The 26,795-nt window shown below is 36.1% G+C and overlaps 2 protein-coding genes across 2 annotated transcripts; both read left to right on the top strand.

Moving 5' to 3' along the window:
- Nucleotides 1–259: 259 nt before the first annotated feature.
- On the top strand, nt 260–10,667 carry LOC106875282 (NADH dehydrogenase [ubiquinone] iron-sulfur protein 3, mitochondrial). Its single transcript, XM_014923367.3, has 6 exons — nt 260–441; nt 2,075–2,140; nt 2,256–2,503; nt 5,657–5,782; nt 8,290–8,409; nt 10,378–10,667. Exons 1-6 carry the CDS (start codon nt 381–383, stop codon nt 10,555–10,557), a joined length of 801 nt encoding a protein of 266 aa, XP_014778853.1. The 5' UTR covers nt 260–380; the 3' UTR covers nt 10,558–10,667.
- A 3,404-nt stretch (nt 10,668–14,071) lies between these two features.
- On the top strand, nt 14,072–25,831 carry LOC106875277 (cytochrome c oxidase subunit 6B1). Its single transcript, XM_014923363.3, has 4 exons — nt 14,072–14,208; nt 23,927–24,007; nt 24,750–24,864; nt 25,686–25,831. Exons 2-4 carry the CDS (start codon nt 23,940–23,942, stop codon nt 25,737–25,739), a joined length of 237 nt encoding a protein of 78 aa, XP_014778849.1. The 5' UTR covers nt 14,072–14,208; nt 23,927–23,939; the 3' UTR covers nt 25,740–25,831.
- Nucleotides 25,832–26,795: the final 964 nt, after the last annotated feature.

Raw genomic sequence — 26,795 nt, 5'->3', positions numbered from 1 at the left:
GACCTCTTGGCTGAGAAGAAAGTATAGTTTTTAAAGACCATTTTCCAAAATTAGTGGTAACACATTAAAATTTCCATAAGTGCGAAATCCTGTAACCTGAGGAAGCCGTAATGTGAAGATTCCTGTATAGTGTCTTTCGAGGTTCCCAACTTTTACTTCTGCCAGTTTTTAAATATATCAAAAAAAATTCTTTCATTAGCACAGATAAAAAATGAGAATATGTGACATTCATACGTTTTCCCCGGAAATAAATAAATAAATAAATATCATAGAACGAAAAAAAGAAAAAAAAAACATCTTTCAGGAGATCGCAACTAAACGCTGAAAAACTCGCTTAGTAGTGACTGTTAGTGTATCTGAATCTCCTTGGCAGGAGAGCGATGGCTGCGCATCTACGAAGGTTACTCGTCTCGGCTTCTGCCAACGCGTTACGGCGATCGGGTAAAATATTTGCTCTTGTTTTAGCTTAGATTTAAAATTTATGGTTTGAGAATAGAATAAGTGAAAGAATGAGGGAAGCAGTAATTAATTGGCGTTTTAGTATGTTCCATAAATAATATTTCTTCATTTAGTTTTGTTTAACATTGAACTTTGTTAGAGGGCATTTTCTATTTGTTATTGAATTATTGAATTTTGTTTTCTAAATCTATATATCTTGATGCTATGTTTAAATAATTACTGATCTTTGTCTTAGCTGTTATTTCTATTTCACCCATCTATTTGTACTTAATATATTTATGTGTAGATTTACTAACACAAATACACCTGTACCTCTTCTGTTGGAAATATAGGTATCACGCTATTCTAACAAATATATAGACTTATAAAATTGCTTATACTTCTCTTATAAAGTAATGATTAATAATTAGCAATTTCATTTATGTCTATCTATTCGTCTCATTGATTCTCTGTATCCATATTAAGATCATTTTCCTGTAATTTAAATCAATTTTGGTGTAGGTGGATAACCATAACAAAAACAAGGGTAAATAACGACAAATCCTAAAATTATACATACATGTGTACGTTATACTGTTAAATATAATGCATCGAGTATATGTTAATTTACATAATACATGCATATAAGTATTCTAAAGTTTGATTTTTGATAAATAAATTCCTGTCAATAAAACTCTGAAAACGAATAATGAACTCTGTCTCGTATATAATTAACGTGTAACACAATCTATTGTATGTATAGTTCCTTTATTTGTCAGGTGGACCCCCAAAAGAACGTTACAATAAGAACCAGCAAAGGGCATACCAATAACAGTGACCCTGTATGTCGTCGCTCTATCTGCTAGAAATAGCAGTCAAATCATAAACCTGTTGCAAACAACAGTCGCCTAAACTATTCCCGTCTCATCCTTAATTTAGGCCACTATGCTTTCGCAGCAATTATCCCCACGGTTGATCAAGTTAGGGTTTCTCAAACAGGATACCGTGAAAAAATTCCAGGATTATATTTTGTTATATTTCGGGACTGACACACGCACTCTATATTCGTTCTTCACTTCAGATTTATTTTATCATTGTTAATTTTATATTATTGTTCTTATTTTACGTCCTATATCTAGAAATCTTTCGTCACACATCCTGTGACAGGAATTGTCCGGAAAATATAGGTGTAGGTTCAGTGATATTTTCAAATAATCGTGTAAGGATTCTGTGACATAATGTTTAGGAGATCTCTGTATTTAAGTAGTGCCGACAGGGGTTCTACTCAAAAATAATTTTCTATGGGTTTAGGTTTTAAAACAGAAAAGGTGTAGTTACAAGTAAAATGACTTCCATGTTTGGAATAATACATCATGTATTTTAGAATATGCCTGCACATACAACACTTTGTCTCATTCTTTGATTGACAAAACTTTCGTTCCTACCTTTTGTTGCCAGTGCCTTTTGTTGGAAGGACATCCAACTCTGAGAACATATACTATAATAAATAGATACTAAACTGATTTTCTGGTATGGAATCAGATTAGGATGATAACTTTTTGTTTTGAACTGCTATTGATATTAAAATTCCATGTTTATATAATGTTATTATTATATTTTCCATTTCAATTATTAGCTTTTAGAACAAATGTAGGTGCCACTCAACTGTACCGATGCAAAAGTACAGTCCAAGAAACCCGACGTAAGTAAAGATTTCTTTCCTTGGAAATTCTTATTTCTAAAATATTTATTATAAATGCAAGAAAAGTAAAATGAAATTAAATGTTACATCTATTTTTTCTGGGTTTTTTTTATAGCTACAATTAGGCCTGAAAAACCATTAGAGAAGAAGGCTCTATTTGACTTTGGTGAATATGTTGGGAGTTGCTTACCAAAATACGTTCAAAAGGTTCAGCTAACTCATTCCAATGAGCTTGAAGTTTTGATTCACCCGGATGGCATTGTACCTGTCATAACTTTCCTCAAGGATCATCACAATGCACAATATTTGAATATTGTTGATATTGCTGGTGTGGATGTTCCTACAAAACCTTATCGTTTTGAGGTAATCATGGTCTTGATTTTATATGGTTTCTATTGTCTTGGTTTCATTGTTTCAGTTGATCATTTTGATTTGTTCAGATCTTACTTTGCTTGTATGAAAAGCCAGTCATTAAAAGCTGATTGGTACAACAATCTACAGCATTTAGATATAGTTCTGAGTGTCTGGGCATATCTCCATATCAGACGATTTAAATTGAAAATGAAAAGTGAGCAGGCATCAGTACCTTGTCATTAGCTTCTTTAACAACATTCAATTATCTAATTTGCATAGCAATCTAATTTATGCTGTTATGCAAATATAGATGTTTAAAAGATACTGATTAGAACAGTATATAAATCATAGCTATTTCTTGAAATGTCACAAAAATATTCAGTTTTGAAATAGTGACTAAAGTATATCATAGGTTTTTGCTGTTTTGCAGTGCCCAATTGTATCTCATCAACCCATTCTTTTCAATTATGTTACCCTAAATCTCAAAAAATTCTTTCTCCTTGTGCTCTGTCTTCGTCCAGCCTAACTCTAGTTTCTCTCTCTCTCTATTTCGATAACCACTTGCTTCTTCCAACACTCCCTTTGCTCTCACCCCGCCCTATATAAAGTAGCTCATTCAGATTCCTCTATCTCATATTTAATACTTCGTCAAACAGACAAGAATACCAGAAGATGTTCAGATAAAAGACTTTGTTTTCAACTAGCACACATCTAAATCTCTCATTTCAGTGCAGATCATAATTACCTTCTTATTTCATTTCATTATTCTATCTATTTCATTATCTATGTAAACACAGTTTCGTCTCAATCAAACTCCCCCTCTTTCACGCTCATTTATTATTATTATCCTTATTATTATTGTCATTTATTCATTCATTTATCTAATTTTGTCACTGTTTGGCTGACCAAAAACTCTTGACCATAACCCTAGTTATGAATTCAAATACCCAATTCTATCTCATTAATATCATCATTATTCTCTCACACCAGCAGCCTGAATTTTTTGCTGTTTCGCAGTGTGTCCACCCTTCCCACTTCCACCACTTGTACTGGAAGTCTCTATCCTCTGACCTCTATCGGACGTCTCTCTCTCATGAACACCTCCAAAGGCTTAATGTTCCCCCCATCCCTACTTAGGTTTTATCTCCTATGAAATGCAGTGAATATGTAGTGCATGAAAAATGATGGTGTAGTGTATGCAGGTTGAAGGCTATTGTATGTTAATGACTCCTGCCAAATGTGAGCTTTCTTTTCATGTACATGATGCTGCTGTTCCCCATCCTCCTATATTCTCATCCTACATCCTCAGGGTTGGCACTCTGAAATGTAGGTCTGGTGAGATTGTTGAGATGCTTGAACAGAGACGTGTAGATTCGTGCTGCATCCAAGAAGTAAGGTGGAGCAGAAGTTCTGCTGGGTTCCTCACAGGCAAAGAACATAGGTATAAGATTTTCTGGGCAGGGAACGCTGACAGGGTCATGAGCGTGGATATACTTCTTGCAGAGAAATGGGTTGAAGGTAATCGAGGTAGTCAGAATCTGTGATAGAATACTTAAGATTAGATTAGTGCTGGAACATGGTTTAGCAACCATTATCTCGGCCTATGCCCCTCAGCCGAGACTATCTGATGAACAGGAAAACCGATTTTATGATACCCTCCTGCAGATTACCTTGTCAACGAATGACAGGGACCTTCTCTTTGTAGCTGGTGACCTCAATGGGCATGTTGGACAACATGCAGGGGGCTTCCATGGCATATATGGAGGCTATGGTTTTGGTTCCCGCAAGAGGAGGGAACCAGGCTGCTGGAGTTCTGCAATGCAAATGATCTTATGGTTTGTAATACTTACTTCAGGAAACCTGCCAGCCACCTGTTCACCACCAATCTGGTGGACACACTAGTAAAATTGATTATATCCCCGCCAGGAAACGGGAAAGATGACTACTTATAAATGCCAAAATCTTCCCAGGTGAAGAATGCACCCCACAACTTAGATTAGTAGTTAGCAACTTCAGGATCAGGGCTAAGTGGATGGTCAGCATGGAGAAGAAGGGTCTGGAACCTTAAGGATCCTGCGAATGGACAGAGATTTAGAGACATATTACTCGAAGCTTTTGACAAAATAGAGAGGGATATAGCATCGCATGATGTAGAAGACAACTGGAGGTTCCTATGGGACAACCTGTTGAGGCTACTGACCAGATCTGTGGATGGTGCAAAGTCCTCTCTCGAACAAAGGTAATGTGGTGGTGGAACAATTTAGTTGAAAGGGCCATTAAGGAAAAGAAACAAGCATGGAAGGATGGTGGTAGCAGGGAATTGTATCAGATTGCCAGATGGGAAGCTAGGAGACAGGTTTACTTAGCCAGAGGGGAAACAGTTAAGAACAAATTTGCCAATGTTCTGCGTTGTGAGGACCAAAGACTTGAAGTGTTTCATGTTGCAAGAGAATCATGATGTCATAGGAGAGAAATGTGTCCGCATGGATGATGTCTCGCATGTGACTATTGAGTTGAAAATCCCTGTTAGATAGTATAAGTTGAAGACTGCCAGCAGGACACTAACCCACGTCTTTTGTCAACAGCTTAATTTTACTCATCCATTTTACTGCATTTCTGCATCTTCTGCTGATCCCCCTGATTAAATAACCATGTCTCACTGTCAATGTTTAATCCATAAATAAGCTGGTATCAGGAAGTGTATCTTTATGAAAACTTTGTCAAAGGAATTTGTGTTATAGTAATAAAAATGAGCACCACAGTCATAGAAAACTGACTCCACAAAGCACTCTTTCTGTTAAGATTTTAAAGATCATCTTTTTATATAATTGGAATTGTTACAGGTTGGTTTCAAATTTTGGTGCATGGCCAGCAATTTTGATGGGAGGGAGTAAGTTGATTACATCAACCCCAATGCTCTACTGGTATTTATTTTATTGACTCTGAAAGGATGAGAGGCAATGTCAACCTTGGTGGAATTTGAACTCAGTAAAGACAGATGAAATGCTGCTAAGCATTTTTGCCTGGCATGCTTATGATTCTGCCAGCCTGCCACCTTAGTAATTATTACATATTGATAACCTTTCACTATGTACCTTATGCAGTACTTTGTGGATATTTATACATGTCTTTAAACACTTTTTATCTGCTTTGTATTTTCAGGTTGTGTATATTCTTCTTTCCCTGAATTACAATGCTCGGATCCGTGTAAAAACATACACTGATGAACTGACCCCTCTTGACTCAATCTGTTCTGTTTTTGCTGGAGCCAATTGGTATGAAAGAGAAGTAAGTTACGTGCATGAAATCTCTAAATTTTCTATGTAATGTTGATATTTTGTGAAATGAGTTTGAATAGCATGTTGCATGTAATATGAAGTTGGTTCCTCTATGGTGCCATTAAAAATAATCTGTTGGAATTAATTTAAAACAATGCTAATAACATTTATTGGCAACAGTACAGATGTATTTAGAAGTAGATATAGTTACGTCTAATCTTAAATTAAGAATTCTTTAGCTTTTGATCTTTTAATTAGCTTTACATAATTATTTTAGTTCATAATTTTTCCCTTATATTAACAAATAGGCTGTGTTAGGTCTGACTTTTAGAATAACTGTGATAGTTATTCTTCTTGTCAGTTATAGAATTTTGAAGAATATGAAATATTACTTATGTCTGTGAAAATAAAATGGAATAAAAGATTATTGAATTGATTCAGTAAAGTAGAATGTAGTAAAAAAGTATTTTCATTCACAAACATACTTTCATGCTCATATACATCTACCTTATTTTGATAGTATTTGTGCTGTGTATATGTGTTAGAGGAATATGCCTAATTTCAAATGAATTATATAGATAATCTGGATTAGAAAAGGAGTTGATGAAAAAGAGTTGTCAGATATTCTCATCAAGTTTATACTTATCAATCAATGCTTTGCTTGGCTTTTTCTAATTAGAATTATATATTGATTTTTTTCTATTAACTGTTTATTTTGATGAGAAAGTAAATGAAATATACAATGTCTGTCTTCCTTGAAAACATTAGTGATCTAAGTTAAATGAAATAGCTACAGCTTGATTTAATGTCAAGATTTATTGACTTTGGTTCACTACATATGTACAGCAGGTTTAAATATAACCAGGAAATAGTTGTTTGTAAATTCCCAAATTTTTATCTCAACTAACCTTTTTGTTCTCACCAAAAGTTATTAAGAAATTCAGATTTTTTTTGTAAACAATCTGTTTTTTTTAGTATGAAACAGATTTGGGGGTTGTTGGAAGTTTGATACTTTCATACATATTTCTCAAAGACTGCACATGAAAGGTTAATAATCACTGCTTGAGAATAACTGAAGGGAAAGAAGTAATTGTTATGCTCCATAAGTAGGAAAAAAGATATAGGTAGGAATTAAATATGTAGACAGCATATTTTTTGAAAAATGTGCTGTATCATACTAATATACAGTTTGTTGAAAGATATGTATTAAAGACAGTCTCAGTGTTAATACTGAGAAGTAATATTTATCCCCACTTAAACATAGATGTTCCATTAGAACAAACTATATTTTGGTAGTTACCATGAGTGAAACTCTCATATTGGCTTTTGGTGCAAAATTTACTCTTGTTTATATTGCTAGTGAGGAGATAAATTCCCAGCACTGAGATCACCAGATCACATGATTTCGACCTTCTTTGGTCTCATCAATGATAGACGTTTGACTGCTAGAGATAGCAGTGATTCATCTCCCCACCAGCGATATATAGAATAACAATACCAGAACAAGCACTGGTGTTTCGATGGAAGAAACAAGAAATGGTGAGGTCTCAAAGGTGCTGGGTCATCATTATTTGAGATGGTTAGCGTTGACATGTCTATAATAAACCTTTGCAAGCATAGAGAAATAAGGGGTGAAGTAGTGATGATTATGTATGTGCTTAGGAACACCTTCCATTGTTAATTAAGTCACCTAGATAATAGAAGCCTTCTGGGCTACTGAATTTGTTTTATTGGTGATATTTCAGTTAAATACCCCTGCACAATTGCTAATCCACTTCATTTAAAGTTCTTCTCTGTGTACCTACTTTATCCCATTGTTCTCCTTGTACATTTATAGTTTACATTGGGTTCACCATATGCATTTTTTTCCTACTCCTTTTCTGCATATGATTCAACTATTCCCAGATGGTTAGGAAGTCTTGTTTTCTTTCCTACCAGTTAAAACTATTGTCATTGTTAGGTTTACCTTAACATATCTCAGTTCTTGGTTTTCCTTCTTCATTTGGAATTTCTTCACTATAGTATAGTGAAGAAATGGAAGTTCACAAAGACTCTCTATCTTAAACTCTACTCTATGGCCAAGTGAACTATAATAAAGAGGAAGGCAGCTGATTATTGGAACGTGATGGATACCTACTGGATACCTAATTGCACACTAAGTTCCTCACTAACTTTCACTTTGCTGACAGCATCTCTGTATATGGTTTGCACAGTTCTCATAAGCCATTCACCTGTAGTTTTCTTAGTAACTGCCAGACTGTTATAGAGCATAGTCATGTGTGAAAGGCCTTTTCCAGATAATGAATGCTATATGGAGTGGTTTACTCATTAAGTACTGCTCTTATTATCTCACAGGAAATAAACTGAGTACAAAAGATAGAAATACTCATATCTCAGAAGAAAAATACATACACACACACACACACACACACACACACACACACATGCACATGCATACACACATGTATATGTTTGTATATATTCTTTATTTAAATATTTAAATCAACTTTTTTTTAGATTTGGGACATGTATGGAGTATTTTTTGCTAACCATCCTGACTTGCGGCGCATTTTAACAGATTATGGTTTTGATGGCCATCCTTTTAGGAAAGACTTCCCTCTCTCAGGATTCACGGAAGTAAGCTTTATATCAGTAAATCTATTGTAGCTTTCGAAAATATCATCTTAACAACAGTATTCTCTCTCTCTCTATCTGCCAAATATAATGTTGGTTTATTTATACTGTTTTGAATTAAACATGCATTATCTTGAAGTTGAGAGATTTCAATGATGCGATTGTTTAGTTTTAGAAAGACATTGTAGGGTTGAGTTGAGAGGACAGATCTGGCCAATTTCAATGTAAACAGATTAAATATTTTGGCCAGATATGGCTGGTTTGAATGCTAAAAGGTTAAAAGAGTACTGTATGGTTTAGAGGGTACAGATATGGCTGTGTGATTAAGAGAGTGCAGGTATTGCTGTAATGGTTAAAGAGTGTTGGTACTAATGTATGGTTTAGAGCAGGGGTCCTCAATCATTTTTTTTTATCTACAGACCCTTTTGATTACTATTTTATTCTGGTGGGCCCTCATAGCCATTCAATATTTAAAAAACTAATTTTATGGATACTTTCAAAATTCCTATTTTATTTTTCGCACATAAACTTGTGTATGTTGAACTATCTAAAATGTTAGAGAAAGAAACCTAGCTGTTTCTTGCAATAAATAAATTTAAAGCAAATTTTTTTCTTGGATCCTTAAAATACTACTATGGTTCCCTAATTTACTATTTTACTTGCACGGCCCCCCCAAAGATCTTATATGGACCTTCAGGGGTTATATGGACCTTAGTTGAGAACCACTGGTTTTGAGGGTACAAGTATAGCTGTATGATTAAGAAGAGCACTTTGGGTGAGATTTTGCTACCATAGCCTTATAAGTGAAATTTGGTACATGGAAGCTGTATAGAAGTCCAGTGTATAGACTTTGTTTGAAGACTTAATTTCTCTCCAAGTCTAAGAGCACCACCTGGCCCTTGGGTGCTTTTGGCAAAGCCCATTCTATTGCAAACATTTGGACAATTTGAGTGTAACCACTTACAGAGCTCATGAAAAAGGACTCATGGGTCCTGCTTTTCATCCTCTGACTGAAACCATTAAATCATCATTTAACATTGCCTGAGACATAATTTGTTGAATTAGATATTTTCATGGCTGGATGCCCTTCCTGTTTGCTTCACTTGTTTACAGGCAAAGTAATATTTCCCATGACGAGGCATGTTTATCTCAGAAGATTGGAAATGAGCAATCTTTTGTATGATGGTGATGCTTATTTACAGTCATCACAAAGCTATAGTAGAATATATTTACCCAAGGTGTTGTGCTGTGGGATTGAACTCGAGACTACACCTGTGGATTTGACCAATCTTTTGAGCAGCCTGTGTTCTGATTTGAATATATCACTACAAGTTAACAAAAGATTTTTCAGTTATATCAGAACAATATTGCACTGGAATTCTAATAACTCTATCAACTGTGGTTCTGAATCCTTAACCAATATTTCAAGTATTACAAACCCTCTCTTCTGTTGTTGTTCTTTAGCCTAAGTTCAACTTTGATTAAGCAAATCTCTGATCAAAGTTATTCTAGCCATGACCACCCATTGGATAAGCAGTATTCTAACATCTTGTTTGCTGAACAATTGGTACTGTTTTTTTGGCTGAGTAGTTGTTTAACATATTACAGGAATAAATTTTAGATTCCAAAAGAATAAAGTATTTTATTTGTTGATTTGAGAAGGAAGAACAGCTAACCAAATATATGATCTTAAGTCATTGCAGCATGGTGAGCATCGCTGAAACTCACAGGGGTCATATATTAAATTCCCAGTTAGTCACATATTAAGCTGATTGTGGTTCAACTTTCTTATATCAGTTTACTAACATATTATTGCTGCTTCAGTGTTTTATTAGGAATTCTCTGTTAAGTAGCTGTTTACTAAATATGTGTTACCTTGGGTTTTAAGTAATTTATTACACTATTTATTTGTTGCTAGTGTTCTGCAATAAAATATTAATGTTGAATGTTTTGAATTAACTTTCTTTGTAGGTTCGTTATGATGATGAGTTACAACGTGTTGTCATTGAACCCCTGGAAATGACGCAAGAGTTTCGTAAGTTTGAATACAGTACACCTTGGGAAACATACCGCAATTACCGAGAAACAAACGAAGCTCAGGAAATTGCTTTGAAGCAAGTTGAAAGTGGAAAAGTTGAAGAAAAGAAATAACTACAAACACTTGTTAGAAAGTTACAGAATCTTTTAATAAACAACAGACTGTATGTATTGAATGTTGAATAAATTAAAAATAATGACAATAAAATTAGGCTGTAAATAAACCTGTGAGTGATATTTTTTCTTTGTCTTGACGCAAGAGTAAAGACCCCGTTTGGTCATGAATGACCATGGAATTGCACCTAGAAAGTTACCCTCCGAGGCACAAGTCTGGGCATGGTTGTTTATGGAAGACCAGTAGTAGCCCATGCATACCATGCCTCCCCTCTCCATATCACCAATGTTATTGAAGGAAAAGGCAAAGGCTGATACAGCTTGGCACCAGTGATGTCAAAACTCATTTCTACAGATGAGTGAACTGGAGCAACATGAAATAAAGTGTCTTGCTCAAGAATACAACTACACAGCTTGGTCTGGGAATCGAACTCACTACCTCATGATTGTGAGCTGGATGCTTTAACCACTAAGCTGTGTACCTTCACATTAGTGTTGAAAGTTTTGAATTAATCATGCTTTACCTTGTAGCTGTGAGATTTTGATGAGGAAACAGTTAATTTTTTAGAATGAAATTGCAGGGTAGGTGTGAGAAACCAGATCTGGCCAATTTGAACATAAAACAATATTTGGCCCGGATATGGCCTGTTTAAATACTAAAGGGTTAAACAGAAGTAATGTCAGGTTTGCTCAGCTGATGTATGGCTTGGTTATAGAGACCTGATATCCTCATTACGGACCGTCGTGTGAACAAGAGTGTTTAACATAATATGCCTGTGTGTGAGTGAGAAATACAGAACATAGAATAAGTGCCTGTAACATAGACTATCAGAGTCCTGAACACAAGATAAGAAAGTACCAGTTCATAGAAGAGTTTCACAGTAGGTAGAATGTCTGTACACACAAGGTTGTGGCTGAATAGCAGAGCTGAGGTGTCACATGTTGTGTGTGAAGTTGAGCGTCGATGCTGGAACCGGTTACTTGGTACAGAAGATTCTCGCAGGTTGGTTCTGGCTGTTATTTTCGAGGTGGAAACAATTTACACAAACAGTGTTGAGACGGAACCGCGGTTGCTGTTGTATGTGTTCTCTGGTGGTGGTGTTGACGTTGGCGCTGGAAACTGGCTGGAGCTGTGTTCTGAGTGTGGTCAACGACTAGATCTGAAAAGTTCTAAGGTCGCGACAAACTGGCGTGGATGAAGCAGTGCTATTTATAGATAAAAAAGGGCTCCGGAAACAGCACAAAAACTTAAGGCCACAATTGGTCAGTATGCACCCTGGTGCGAAACAACTGTTGACAAATTCCGCACAAATAAGAGCCAATCAGGGTGATGGACACAAGGGTCCAAGCGGCCAAAAGCTAGATGTTAGCTGCTTCGTTATCATTCGTAAATAAATACTCGAGAGAGAGGTTTCACTACAAAGGTATATATCTTTAGTAAAAATGAAATGCTATGAAAAGATCATGGTTATTTCTTACACAAATGATATCTCAGTTAATTCAATTCACAAGCAAATGGAGTGTTACACAAGCAATTGGAATATATCCTTTGATGGTGAGTTGACAACAGTCAAAAGAGTATTAGATATTTTAGCCAAAATCATCCTGCAGAGAACAAGGAAGCTGTTGTGCTGTACTTGACTTGCAAGAAATAGCAGCAAAGTCTCTCCCAAATTACATCAGAAAAAGGAATAACATATTCAACAATGTAGTTGTAGATATATAGGGTGGGGTGGTGGTGAAGGAAAATGTACTGATCATGGCTGGAATAGCTTTGATCACAGACCTACTTGATCAAGGCTGAGGTAGGGTTAAAGAACAATCAAAAGAGCAAATAGAAAAAAATTGCAAATTGGTAAAATAAACTGATGGAAGTTTTCAAGAAGTTCTTCAGCAGTTACTGAACTGAAGTGTATTGCCATCTTTATAAATTTAAATACAATAATCACAGTTCTTTGTATATCACTTTATGATGTTGAGCCACTGGAATTACCAAGAAGAATTATATTTTAGTTTGCTGTTTTTCAGCCCTTATTGAGAATGCCAATCATTAAAGCCATTCCAGGTTATTATTTTTTTTTTATCTAAGATCACATTAACTACTGTGCTCTTTTTTAAAAATAAGGTGTGATTTGACAGAATTTAGGAGCTATTTGTTGCAGATTGAGTAAACATGTAGAGGCTGCCTTATTGGGATTATCTGTAGAGGAGTTGAACATAAAGCAAATTTCTGTTACAAAATCCTTCAAGGTACAGATAGAGTTTCAGCATCATTGGCTTTCAGTTGTTACAAATAAATAGCTCACTGTAAATTTAAACCTCAGAGTCAGAACATAGGGTTCTCAGCAGCTGAGGATTGGATTGACTAGCATCATTGTATTTACAATTTGAACCCTTTTTTTAAACCAAATTTCTATTGAAATGCACTGCTTTTATTTCACTTAATTTTGAAAATAACAGAGATTTTATTAAAATGATTTTGCCATGATTAAACTGGATTTTGGAACATAAATTATCATGAAATTTTGTTGAGATGTTTTTTTTTTTTTTTTACTGAAATTACTTTACACAGGAAGTTTATATGATAGGAACAAGAACAGTCTCAGGTGGATTGGTATCAAAAGGGTTATAAGGATTCACTTTTCATTGATAACGTTGGATCTATTAAAACTATTAAAAAAGTAAATTTAATCCACAATAGTGTGTGTGCAGGCTTGTACACAGATACATACAAAGTGTCTATACAATTGTATTGTGGTAGTAGTGCTTGCTAATACATACTTCTTCTGTGCTACATCCTACTTTTAGTTTTTTCCATCAGGCAGCTTTCTTTTGTGGAAGTGAAAAGAAGAGCCAAATGCATAAGTCCCTTTTTGCTACCAAAACTTAAGCCTTCTCATGGCCACATGTAGTAACTGGTTTCTAGCTAAACTGTAGGGCCTCTCAAAGTAGCAGTGAGTAGGTATACAAGTCCACTAATGAGTATGCCTGGTGTTACTCATTCACTGTCCCAGTTATGAGCCAATAGCATGGGCAGAGCTCAGCCATGAATAGCAATCCATCTAGAAGGTCATTATGAGCAAAAGACCCATGGGTATTTTTTCTGACTACACAGTGCATGTTATCTGAAAGTTTTGGGAAAAAACATGGCTAAAGGAACATCTTGAAAATGGCTAGAATGGGGCTATGATGCAAATATTGAAAACCATTCCCTCGAGTACTACTTTAACGTCGTACTCGACTTGCTAGAAATAACAGTCAAACCTCCTTCACGAGATTTGACAGTTGGGAACAGCAGTCAAATCTTAAGTCTGGAAGAGTCTTTGATATACAAAAAGGCAGAATGATCACAACTGGAACGCTATCCCCTTAAATTCAAGTTTTATTTATCTTGTCTGATTAAGGTACTAATGATTTTTAACAGAAGCACAAGGCGATAAATTTGTGGACAGATTAAGCTAATTTTAAAAAGCTAGACTAAATCAAGATAGAATGAGAAGAGAGGTAACTAAATATGGAAAAACATCCCCATCTCTAGACTAAGAGCAGAAAAGAGTGGTTTGCTAAGGGGGATAATTCTTTACTTCCTGTCACAAACCACCTTCTCCAAACAAGTTTGTTTCTGTTCTATCGGAGCTTCTTAACATTTCCGTAAGTTTATTTATATTTTTCTCAACTACATTAAACAATATTATTTATTATAAATAGAGAAACGATCTTTTATTTTTATAATTTCATTCCCTTTTAGCTCTGCCATTTGTTTTTCGTTAGTATTTAACTATTAACCTGTAGTGACCTGTCTAGCCCAGCTTGATAAACCACAAGGTCATAGTGACGGACACATATAAAGGAAACTAAATTAATTTTATTTAATAGCTCACTAGTAAATATTTTTGTGTTACTTATTCAAGTTTTTATTTATTTTATCTTTTATTAATTAATTTCATTGCAGTTTATCATATCAGGAATTAAGTTAATCCACCATTCTTCCTAGTCACGTCTCCAACCTTTAGATTATTAATTTTTTTCCACATTTTTCTGTTGCGCTTGTCTTTTTATGATTCCATATTATTTTATTTTAAACGATGATAACTTTTATTTCTAATCTTCACTTTCATTATTAATTATTGGTTACAAAATTGCACTAAAAAATTGTCTGTTTTGTCTAACCTTGAAGACCCACCTCTCTTTTATCTATTCCTGTTTGTCACGTAAACACATGATTTATTACGTTTAAGTGTTATAATGGATTTAATCAATGTCTAATTTTATTTTAACCTCCTCTTCGAAGATAATTATTTCTTTAGTAACTTTCAAGTATTTAATCAGTATAATTATAATTAGAGCTCTGTTAAAAGAAATCTTCAGTATCATCATTCATTAGCCACGGCCAGGAACTTCGGTATGTTTTCATGTATGAAAAACCATTTTTATGAAGAGGCATGCAAGGACACTTTGTGTCATTAGGGGGTAAAAAACATCTATTTCTAGTTGTGATAATAATAGAAACTTGAAAGGAGACACTAATGAGTTCATATGCCGTGAAAATATATTAAAAAAAATGTAAATGTAATTGAAGAAGCTTTATAGAAGTTGGATTTTGTTAAATTGTTCTCAATATTTAACGCTGATGAACAGTTTGAAAATCAAATTGAAAAATATCTATATTTCACATAAACTACTTTACTTATCCATCTACCTGTTTCTGCGGCCAGCTTTAACGCACGGTTCCCATTCTCTTAATACAGAAAGGACACAATACAGATAACGTAAATTAATTGTATGATATGGATAGAAAGCCTTTGATCCTTGGTCTGTTTCGACAAGGGGTGATATGGGGCTAACAACAATGATTATAACACTGTCCTAAGTATACTATTTCTCCTTAAGACAAACTTAGAAATAACAGCGTAACCTCAAACATTATTAGACAGCACATGAAATGAAATTCATGCAGAAAAGCTGCTACTCCTATGATCTAACAAAGGTTTCCTTGCACTGCTCTACCGTTGCCACCACTACAACTTATATTTGCACAGGTCCAACGCAGTTATTTGAACTAGAAATAACAGCCAAATTTCAAATTATATCCTTAACTAAAGAAGTAATCACATGGTATAAACCTTAAATTCAAAGTAATCATAGCTGGAATGCTTTGATCAGGGTACGATTCATAATAGATCTGGGGTTAAATAACAGCAGTTGTGTGAATCAACAAGGAAGCCTTTATTTGGTCGCTTATCATATATGAACCAAATCTTCAAATCATACCTTACTTTCTTAATATGAAGGACACGTTCTCTACTGTAGACCTTTTATCTTTCTTTACTTGTTTCAGTCAATAGATTGCGGCCATGCTGGGGCATCGCCTTGAAGGGTTTTAGTTAAACAAATCGACCCCAGTACTTCTTTTTTTTTCAATGTTTGGTACGTTTTCTGTCGATCTCTTTTTGCTGAACTGCTGCGTTGCAAGGACGATTGTTAAACGGTGGTGTTCTTTCAGTCTTCATCTACCAAATCCACGCACGTTTTAGTCAGCGTGGGTCTATAGTAGACACTTGCCCAAGGTGGGACTGAAACCAGAATTATGTGGCTGGGAAGCAAACTTCTTCCCACACAACCACGCTTGTGCCCAGATAGGAAGGAAACAAAATCTGATTACAATGTCTTTAATCAGGTCTGCTTGAGCAGAGTTGATCTAAGGCTAAACAATACTAGTCATACAGAAAATAGCCAGTGAGAGAGCTTCTGTGGAGTTCCTTAACCTGTTAGAAATAACAACCAAATGTTCCTCAAATCACATCCTGCTGTCTTAAAAGGGAAAGGATACATTGAAAAATGTAGTCTTGGTTACATTATCTAAAACAATTTAGAATAGTCATGGCAAAAAACTGACTCAAAATGATGATTGTATCTGGTATATACTTTTGATCGTAGGTCTGGTGTTAAAAAACAAATGAAAACAGATAGGACAGTTAAAACATTGCAAAACTGATTGGCTTTAGTAAATGTTAGAATGCTATAGAAAACACAAGGCATGCAAGCTGATTCTTTTTTATATCTTAATTCCTTTAATATATCTTATCATTTAGTGTTGAAAAATTGTATTTTGCATTTGCTTTTCTTGATTCATATGCAAATCAAATCCAGTTAAGCTTCGATTATTATAAATCATTTTAAAAGTGGTGAGCTGGCAGAATTGTTAGCATGCTCGGTAAAATGCTTAGCAGCATTTTGTCTGTCTTTACATTCTGAGTTCAAATTCCGCTGAGGTCACCTTTGCCTTTCATTCTTTCGAGTTCGATAAAATAAGTACCAGTTGGGGTTGATGTAAGTGACTTACCCCATCTCCCCAAATCACTAGCCTTGTGTCAAAATTTGAAATCATTTGTGATGATGAATGCTGACATAAAGATGTCAGTGAATTTAATGCATGGAAACTATTACTCTATTATATCAACACTATTGAACATTTTTCAGTAGTCTATTTGGTTACAGTGACCTGTCTAAATTTATTGGTAAATGAAAGGGGTCAACACTCTGTTTTATTGCCTACTTTTAAGGGACAAGGACACATTTAGTGTAGATAATGTAGTCCTATCCAGGAGCAGATAAACAATCATTGTGGCTAAACTCACAATGTTCAGAGGAGACAGATTCGACCTTTCTCACCAACAGAAGAAAGTCAAACTTCAAGACTTGGTTCATGTGGCTCTCATTAAAGGATTACAATGCCGTCTCATTCCCTGTGAAAGTTGATTACCACAGTTTTTCTGCAAGTTTGGTGTGCTACCTCCACCAAACAACTGATGAAAGCTGCCAAGGAGATAGTCATGGCAGCTGAAACCATCTCAAGGTGGTTGTGGTTGATGAGACTGTAGATGGCATCTTTCTGCTGGTGAGGGCTAATTCAATCTTTGCTACTCCACTCAAGCAAAGGGGTGAAATGCTTGTGACCCTGAGATACCTACTGAAGATTCAGAAAGGTTTCTAATAGTGCAATAGCTTCAATTACCCCCAGGAGAAGAGTTTGTAATAACTTTAAATAGCTTCTGCAGTTTGTACTTGGGGTTTGCCTGAAATGAAACTAAACTCTTTTATTAACAATTGTTTTACTTATAATTTAATTAGACTGGTTTCCCTGTTTCCCCGACCATTCCCAATGTTTCTTTCAGTTTTGGAATGTTTCTGGAATGCATTTTTAGAGTTAATGCATAGTTCTATTAGCAAATTATTTTTAGCCTCTCCTAATCTTTCAGGGTGGATTTCAACTTTGAAGACAAAAGTTTGCAAGGGGTTGATCTAGTAAGACAAGAAAGGTCTTCTGCTTTGCCAATGAATCACGGTTAAGGAGTGATATGTGAGTGGGGGCATTAGTGTGGTGCATTGTCCAGATTCTGTTTGTTCAGGCTTTAGGTCTATTCCTTTACATTGCAGAACATTACTTTTCATTGTTTACCTGACCATGTGGAACAAACTCATGATGTTGCTGCCCTTCCAATTGAAAAAAGATGATTCAACATCAAATCACTTTCACATTTAGATGTACATCCATATTTAGTCATACTTTCCATCCACTTTGGTAGAATTGATACTGGTGCTGGTGCCATGTAAAAAGCACTGGTGTTGGTACCACACAAAAAACACCCAGTACACTCTGCAAGGTGACTGATTTTAGAAAGGGCATTCAACCTTAGAAACCATGCCAGAAGAGACAATGGAGCCTCCCCCCTCATGGCCCATGCCAGCATGGAAAAACAAACGTTAAATCATCATCATCATCGTTTAACGTCCGCTTTTCATGCTAGCATGGGTTGGACGATTTGACTGAGGACTGGTGCAACCGGATGGCTACACCAGGCTCCAATCTAATTTGGCAGAGTTTCTACAGCTGGATGCCCTTCCTAACGCCAAGATAATTCAAATAATCAAACAGCTCCTTACTGATTGACTGGTATCATTTTCATTTTGTTCATCTGTCAGTAAATAAAATCTGCACAAATTTCCTGGCAACATGATGCATATTCAATTTTTCTGTTCAAATTATGTGGAATGAACGATTATGTGTGCTCACTTGTTTGGAAACTGTGGAAGGTCAAGTAATGATTTCTGTGGATCACCATATAAATTTTTAATGATTTTTAATTCATTATCATCCAAGAGTAAAAAGTTCAACTCTTCATTTGCTTAGTTCTTTACTAATAAGTTCTCCAGTAGGCGTAGGAGTGGCTGTGTGGTAAGTAGCTTGCTTACCAACCACATGGTCCCGGGTTCAGTACCACTGCGTGGCATCTTGGGCAAGTGTCTTCTACTATAGCCTTGGGCCGACCAAAGCCTTGTGAGTGGATTTGGTAGACGGAAACTGAAAGAAGCCTGTCGTATATATGTATATATATATATATATATATATATATATATATATATATATATATATATGTATGTGTGTGTTTGTGTGTCTGGGTTTGTCCCCCCAACATTGCTTGACAACCAATGCTGGTGTGTTTATGTCCCTGTAACATAGCGGTTCGGCAAAAGAGACTGATAAAATAAGTACTAGGCTTCTATAGAATAAGTCCTGGGGTCGATTTGCTCGACTAAAGGCGGTGCTCCAGCATGGCCGCAGTCAAATGACTGAAACAAGTAAAAGAGTAAAAGAGTATATTTTACTCCATTCTCACCACTTTCATCTTTGCAACATCTATTTTCATCTCAATCATCTTGCTGTGTCTGATCATCTCTTCAGCTCATCCTTCATCAATCTATATCAGTGGTTTTCAACTGGAATCTGCATGGTCCTTGGGGGTTCACATAATATTTTGTTGCTAAAATTTGTATGCAATAAATTGCTTATACTTCTACAATGCACAAAATATTTTAACAATTTTTTTAATACAATTTTTAATAATATATAATTATAAAAATACAGCAGGATTTTCTTTTTATATACATTGAATGGCACTGGAGGTCAAGTTGGAGTAAAAGAGGGTTCAGAAGGGGTCTATAGGCAAAACATGGTTGAGAACTATGATCTATATGTTTTGACTCATTGAAATTAAAGAATCTTTTGTACGAGATGGTATCAAAAAGTTCCCAGATTAGTTATGTTTAATAAAAAATAACTTATAAGTTTTAACATCCTCTCCTTCGAAATAGCTACCTTGCATAGCAATACACCAGTCCCAGTGTTCCTACCACTTCTGGAACCTTAGCTGGAAGTTGTTTTCCGTAAGCGAGTTGAAGACCTTCTGTGATTCGCTCTGGATTTCGACATCTTGGGGAAGAAGTGGAAGTCTGCAGATGCTAAATCTGGCAAATAATGTGAGTGCTGAAGTAATACCATGTTATTTTTGGCAAGAAACGCACAAGTGCAGAGAGCTTGGGTGCAGGGTGCATTATTGTCATGAAGAATCCAATTTTTGGTGTTCCACAGATCCGGTCACTTTAGCTGACTGTCCTCCCTCAAATGCTTCAAAATGTTGCAGTAGAACTTTCAGTTGATGGTCTGTCCCTGGAGGATGAATTTTTGATGCACAATACTGCAGATGTCAAAAATAAAAATGAGCATGCTTTTGATTGAACTGCGGCTCTGTCATGCCTTCTTCGGTCGTGGAGATGAAAGGCTCTTCTATTGTGACAACTGCTGTTTCGTTGCCATAAGCTTGCCAAAGCACACATAATGTCTCTGTAGCAGACTTCCCAATTTTAACACAAGATTTCACATTGGCTCTTTGTTCCAACTACCTGTCCATGACAAAATTGCAGACTATAGCATACATGTGACAAAAACACATTTTATTACTTGCTAAGTAAACTCAGCAATGTCACTAGATGTGTGCGCGTGCATGCACATACACATGTTTGTTATGTCATAAGAATTTAGAAACTTTGAAAGAATGTGAAATATTTGATTTTTACTGTTAACTCAATATTTACATGTTATTATTTATAGCTTTATCTAAATTCAAACCATATCCTGTAGCTTATTTAAGGTCATTGGGGTACCTCCAACATTGTATTTCTAATGCAATTTCAATTTCATGACATTCTTGTCATTGTTCAAGACTGTAGTTTTCAACCAGGGTCCATGTGTCCGTTGGGGGTCCAATATAAGATTTGGTTAAAATATCCTTGGGCTGAACAAAGCCTTGTGAGTGGATTTGGTAGATGGAAACTGGAAGAAGCCTGTCGTATATATACTCTGCTAAGTAGCTGGTGTTAGAAAGGGCATCCAGCTATATACATGTGTGTGTGTGTTTGTGTCTATCCCCCACCACCACTTGACAACCTGTGTCGGTGTGTTTACGTCTCTGTAACTTAGCAGTTTGGCAAAAGAGACCGATAGAATAATTACCAGGTTTAGCCAAAAAATTAAGTACTGTGGTTGATTCATTCGGTTAAAAAATTCTTCAAGGTGGTGCCCCAGCATGGCCACAGTCTAATGACTGAAACAAGTAAAAAATAAAAATGTAATAGAATTCTTTAAGCATTGGGTCCATCTGAGTAAAATAGGAATTGAAGGGGTCCTTAGGCAAAAAGAAAAATGATTGAGAATCACTGGTTTAAGTAAATGAAAGAGTGATTGAAATGTGATGGTTTAATTACCCTCTGGGTAGTAGTGTAGCTAGAGGTGGGGACACTTCACCCCAGGTGACTCTTTTATGTTGGTGGTACTTTTGGGTCTGCTGTGTAAGCCTGTATATTGTGGGGATGTATGAGAAAATAAGTTGTCATGATCAAACATTTCCCAAGAACACAGAAGGTTTAGTATCCAATTTTCCATGCATTTCTGAATATTGTAACACTTTTGGAGAGAAATAATGGATCTTTGTAGTTTTCATCACTGTTTACAATTTTGTTCCAATTGTTTTCAAATTTGGTATATGAATTAAGTTTTGTATACTAATTTATGAAAATGAAATTCCTCTTTCCTATAAATCCACAATTAAAAAGTTATTAGCCTTTAAAATATGCAAAACTTGGGTATTTTAGCCAATCAGAAGCGAGTATTTTACATATCACTGTGGTGAAAATTTCTTTTTCCATAGTAACCAAAGCAAAGAAGCACCATGTGTTGCATAGCTGATTGCGAAGAACTGTTTCCATAGTAACCAAAGATGCTGCGCATGTGCACAAGGAGGAGAAAGAGATATGAAAAAGATAATTTATTTTATAAAGTTTTAGTTTAATATTTTGACATGCCAATGCCCCCACTGGCCCTTGATGATGAAAGAGGCAGCAAACATGCTGTTTTCTGATTGGCTGAAAATTCTCAAACTTTGAACACCTTAACATTTTTGCAAATTTTTCTAGAATAAATGAATAAGAAATTCGGGTTCAGCATCAAAAATTACATCTATACGATACATCTATAAGATGATTGTAAACAGTGATGAAAACCATAAAGATCTGAAATAACATCTTTATGGAACTTAAATTTAACATTTTGAATCTTCCATTTCTAATGTTTTCTTACCTGTTTTGGTTGCATGGATGGGATTAATGTTTCAGTATCTTCTTCTAAATTGACTTGGTTACTTTATTAGTACTTGCTTCAGTCATTGGACTATGGTCAAACTGGGGCTCCACCATGAAGAGTTAAGTTGAACAAATCAGTCCCAGTACTTAGTTTGTCTTAAGTCTGGGTCTTATTCTATTGGTTTCCATTGCCAAACTGCTAAGTTACAGGGATGTTAACAAGCTTACACTGGCTGTCAAGTGGTGGAGTGGGGACAAACACAGACACTCACTCATATATGTATGTATATACACACACAGTAAACTTCCACAGTTTCCGTCAACCAGATTCACTCACATTGGTTGATCAAGGTTTATAGTTGAAAATACTTGCCCAAGGTGCTATGCAGCGAAACTGAACCTGAAACGTGGTTGCACACTGAGCTTCTTAACCACACATTTTACTTGTACTTCATTGTGCCTATATTTTATTGTTTCTTATTTCTTTATTGCTCACAAGGGGCCAAAGAAGGACAGACAAAGGGATTAAGTCGATTACATCGACCCCAGTGCGTAATTGGTACTTAATTTATCAACCCCGAAAGGATGAAAGGCAAATTCGACCTCGGCGGAATTTGAACTCAGAATGTAACGGCAGACGAAATACCGCTAAGCATTTTGCCTGGCATGCTAACGTTTCAGCCAGCTCGCCGCCTATATTTTATTGTTTCTGCTGACACACTATATACATCTTTTAAGAGGTTAAACTGCAACTTTGTTTTCTCTTTGTAGTTTACTTTGTATCTTCTCACATTGTTCTGGCCTTATACAACATCATCATCATCATCATCATCATCGTTTAACGTCCGCTTTCCATGCTAGCATGGGTTGGACGATTTGACTGAGGACTGGTGAAACCGGATGGCAACACCAGGCTCCAGTCTGATTTGGCAGAGTTTCTACAGCTGGATGCCCTTCCTAACGCCAACCACTCAGAGAGTGTAGTGGGTGCTTTTACGTGTCACCCGCACGAAAACGGCCACGCTCGAAATGGTGTCTTTTATGTGCCACCCGCACAAGCCAGTCCAGGGGCACTGGCAACGATCTCGCTCGAAAATCCTACAGGAGCCAGTCAGGCGGTACTGGCAACGGCCACGCTCAAAATGGTGCATCTCATGTGCCAACCGCACAAGAACCAGTCCAGGGGCACTGGCAACGATCTTACTTGGCTTGCCGGGTCTTCTCACGCACAGCACATTTCCAAAGGTCTCGGTCCGTAGTCATTGCCTCGGTGAGGCCCAATGTACGAAGGTCTTGCCTCACCACCTCAGCCCAGGTCTTCCTGGGCCTACCTCTTCCACGGGTTCCCTCAACTGTTAGGGTGTGGCACTTTTTCACGCAGCTATCCTCCTCCATTCTCACCACATGTCCATACCAGCGCAATCGTCTCTCTTGCACGCCACAACTGATGCTTCTAATGTTCAGCTTTTCTCTCAAGATACTTACACTCTGACGGGTATTCACATTGACATTACACATCCAACGGAGCATACTGGCTTCATTCCTTGCGAGCTTACGTATGTCCTCAGCAGTTACAGCCCATGTTTCACTGCCATGTAGCATGGTTGTTCGTACGCATGCGTCATACAGTCTGCCTTTTACTCTGAGTGAGAGTCCCTTTGTCGCCAGCAGGGGTAAGAGCTCTCTAAACTTTGCCCAGGCTATTCTTATTCTAGCAGCTACACTTTCAGCGCACCCACCCCCACTATTAACTTGGTCGCCCAGATAGCGGAAGCTATCGACTACCTCTAGTTTTTCACCCTGGAATGAGATAGAAGTTGTTTCCTGTTTGTTTAAGTTACGCCATGTAATGCTTCACCAAAACTACCTTGTTTTTTAATCTTTTTAATTATAGTTTACCAGTCAACATGGCTGAAGAAGTAAAGCTTCAAACTGCTCCATTTGATGCAAGGTTTCCTAACCAGAATCAAACCAGGTAAGCTAAAATTTGTCTATGTAAATAATTTTCATTAAGCAAAGATTGAGCAAAGGTTCTGTTTACAAAATTAATATTGAAAGGAAATATGTGAGTGTTAATCTAAGTTGGTCGATAGTTTTCATTTAATCCTTTGACATCCAGATCACTCTGTCAAATATAATGCTTATTTATTCACATTGTTTTGAATTAATCATGTACAATTTTGTAGCTTTGAGATTTTGGTAATGTGATTGTTTATTTTTAGAATGACATTGTAGAGTGGATATGAGAGGTTGAATCTGAATAGTTTGAACATAAAACAGGAATAATATTTGACAACATATATATGGAGCACATAATTGATATAGCTTCAGTTTGCCTTATACACAAAACCAGTCGTTCTATTTCATAGCTGAATGCTTAATTCTTTACTATTCAGATTACTCAGTAAAATGTGATGCTTATTTATTCACATTACTATGAAGTAATTACATATTATCTCATAGCTTTGGGAATTTAATGACATGATTGTTTACTCTTAGAATAACATTGTAGGGTAGGTGTGAAAGGCTTGATCTGGCCGGTTTAACATAAAAGAAGTAGAATATTTGGTTTAAATGTTAAATGGTTCATGGTGATTCAGTACTCAAGTGTAGAAATAATTGCTAGTATTTCAGTATCACTTATTCCAGTTTCTGAAAACAAATGTCTTTGCATCACACTGTTTTCTTATTGCTTGTGTTTTAATATTTTTCAACAGAAATTGCTGGCAGAACTATGTAGACTATCACAGATGTCACAAAATCAAGGGAGAAGACTATGAACCATGTGATTACTTCAAGAGAGTTTTCAAGTCCATTTGCCCAAATGCTTGGGTATGTATATATTTTTTTTCTTGCAAATATGTGATCAAAAAAAAAAAAAAAAAAAAAAAAAAAACTACATCATTATTTTAGTATCTACTTTTCTATGCTTGTATGGTTTGGATGGGGTTCATTGAGGCAGATTTGCTATGGTTTGATAACCTTATCACCAACCCTCACCAGTTTCCAAGCAAGGTAATATTTCCTCCATGAACGTTTTTCATGGAAGACTGGAAACAAACAATACTGTTTGTATGTTGGTGACACTCGTTTACAAGCATCACGTGATGTCAAGAGCAGACACGTGCACACACACACACACATGATTGGCTTCTTTTAGTTTCTGTGTACCAAATTCACTCACAAGGTGTTGGTCAGCCAAGGGCTATAACAGAAAACACTGTCAAAGGTAGTGTATTGTGGGGTTGAATCCCAAACCACAGTGGTTGGGAAGCAAGCTTCTAAACCACACAGCCATGCCTGCATATATAACTTATTTTATTAACTCTGGTATATAAAGAATAAAAGTTTTCAATGATACAACAATGCACAATAATATAAAAAAATGGACTATATATTTGTTGTAATTTAGTTATCCATAGTCCGATGATATTTCGGAATACAATTCCTTCTTCAGATCTTCTTAGATGGAGTCTATGCCATAAACTGTTTACTAACGGCTTTTCTTTTTTTCTTTTTTTTTTTCTGGAAGTGACGTAGTAGTGGTCTCACGAAGCTCCTTCCAGAATTCCTCATGAGAAGTGTGTGAGGTCGGATATGTTTCAATCTCGTGTGTGTTGGTATATCTGTATATTTTTTTCTTTCTTTTTCAGATTGAGAAATGGGATACACAAATAGAAGAAGGAGTATTTGCTGCCAAAATATGATAGTCTAATTTATAGGAAATTTTTTTTCATTAAAGACATACTTTGTGAACTAATAGATTCTTAAAGCTTGATTAAATAAATTTATTAAATGACGTACTTGTTATTTTGGAGATTATTAAAGGGTCTAACCATGGGATGGTTAGCTCAGAACAGGTGATAAAAGTTCAAAATCATGTTGTTTTCTAGCATACAAGAATTGAACAAGATGAAGAGTTTTAAAACTGTAAAGGAAATCATCAAGCAAGAAATTGAAAGTATATTAGGAAAAACTTGTTTTAAAAAAGATTTTTCAAAATAAAAAAAATATATCTCTTTTCAGTTTAGCATACTGAGACTCATCTACACGAGACAAGTTCCACATTCTCCTCAACTTTCATTTCATCATCATTTAACGTCTGTTTTCCATGCTGGCATGGGTGGGATGGCTTGACAGGAACTGACAAGGCCAGGGCCACACCAGGTTCCATAGTCTGTTTTGGCTTGGTTTCTAAGGCTGGATGCCCTTCCTAATGCCAACCACTTTACAGAGAAAGTGGTTTCCTTGATTGCATTTCAAAGCATACAACTTATTGACTGCTTCTGCAGTCTCTCCTCCTTCATGAAGAATCCTAATGAATACATCACAAATGGGATGAAGTTCAGTTGATTTTAAATATTTTGTATTTCTCCATCTTTAATTGATATCCATCCTCAAGAATCCCAGTAGCTGTCTCACCCATCCTTCCTAAATGTTTCAGTCTAACCATTTTACTGGCACTCTGCTGGTTATGACAATGAGGGATCCAGTTGACCCGGTGCAAGTGGCTGAACACTCCACAAACACATGTACTCCTAACGTAGTTCTCAGGGAGATTCAGTGTGACTAGGCTGACCCTTTGAAATTCAAGTACTACTCATTTTTGCCAGCTCAGTGGACAAGCAACGTGGACACGTGTTGCCAGGAACTGAACTCATGATTACAAGCTGAATACCCCTAACCATTAAGCCACGTGTCTTCACTATTATGATGACATTAATTGCCACATTGTATTCCCTGTTCAAGACTGGAAAATGGAT

This window comes from Octopus bimaculoides, chromosome 1 (assembly GCF_046866305.1).
Source record: "Octopus bimaculoides isolate indiv1 chromosome 1, ASM4686630v1, whole genome shotgun sequence".
NCBI classification, from domain to species: Eukaryota; Metazoa; Mollusca; class Cephalopoda; order Octopoda; family Octopodidae; genus Octopus; species Octopus bimaculoides.
This window is presented reverse-complemented; position numbering and strand designations above follow the sequence as displayed.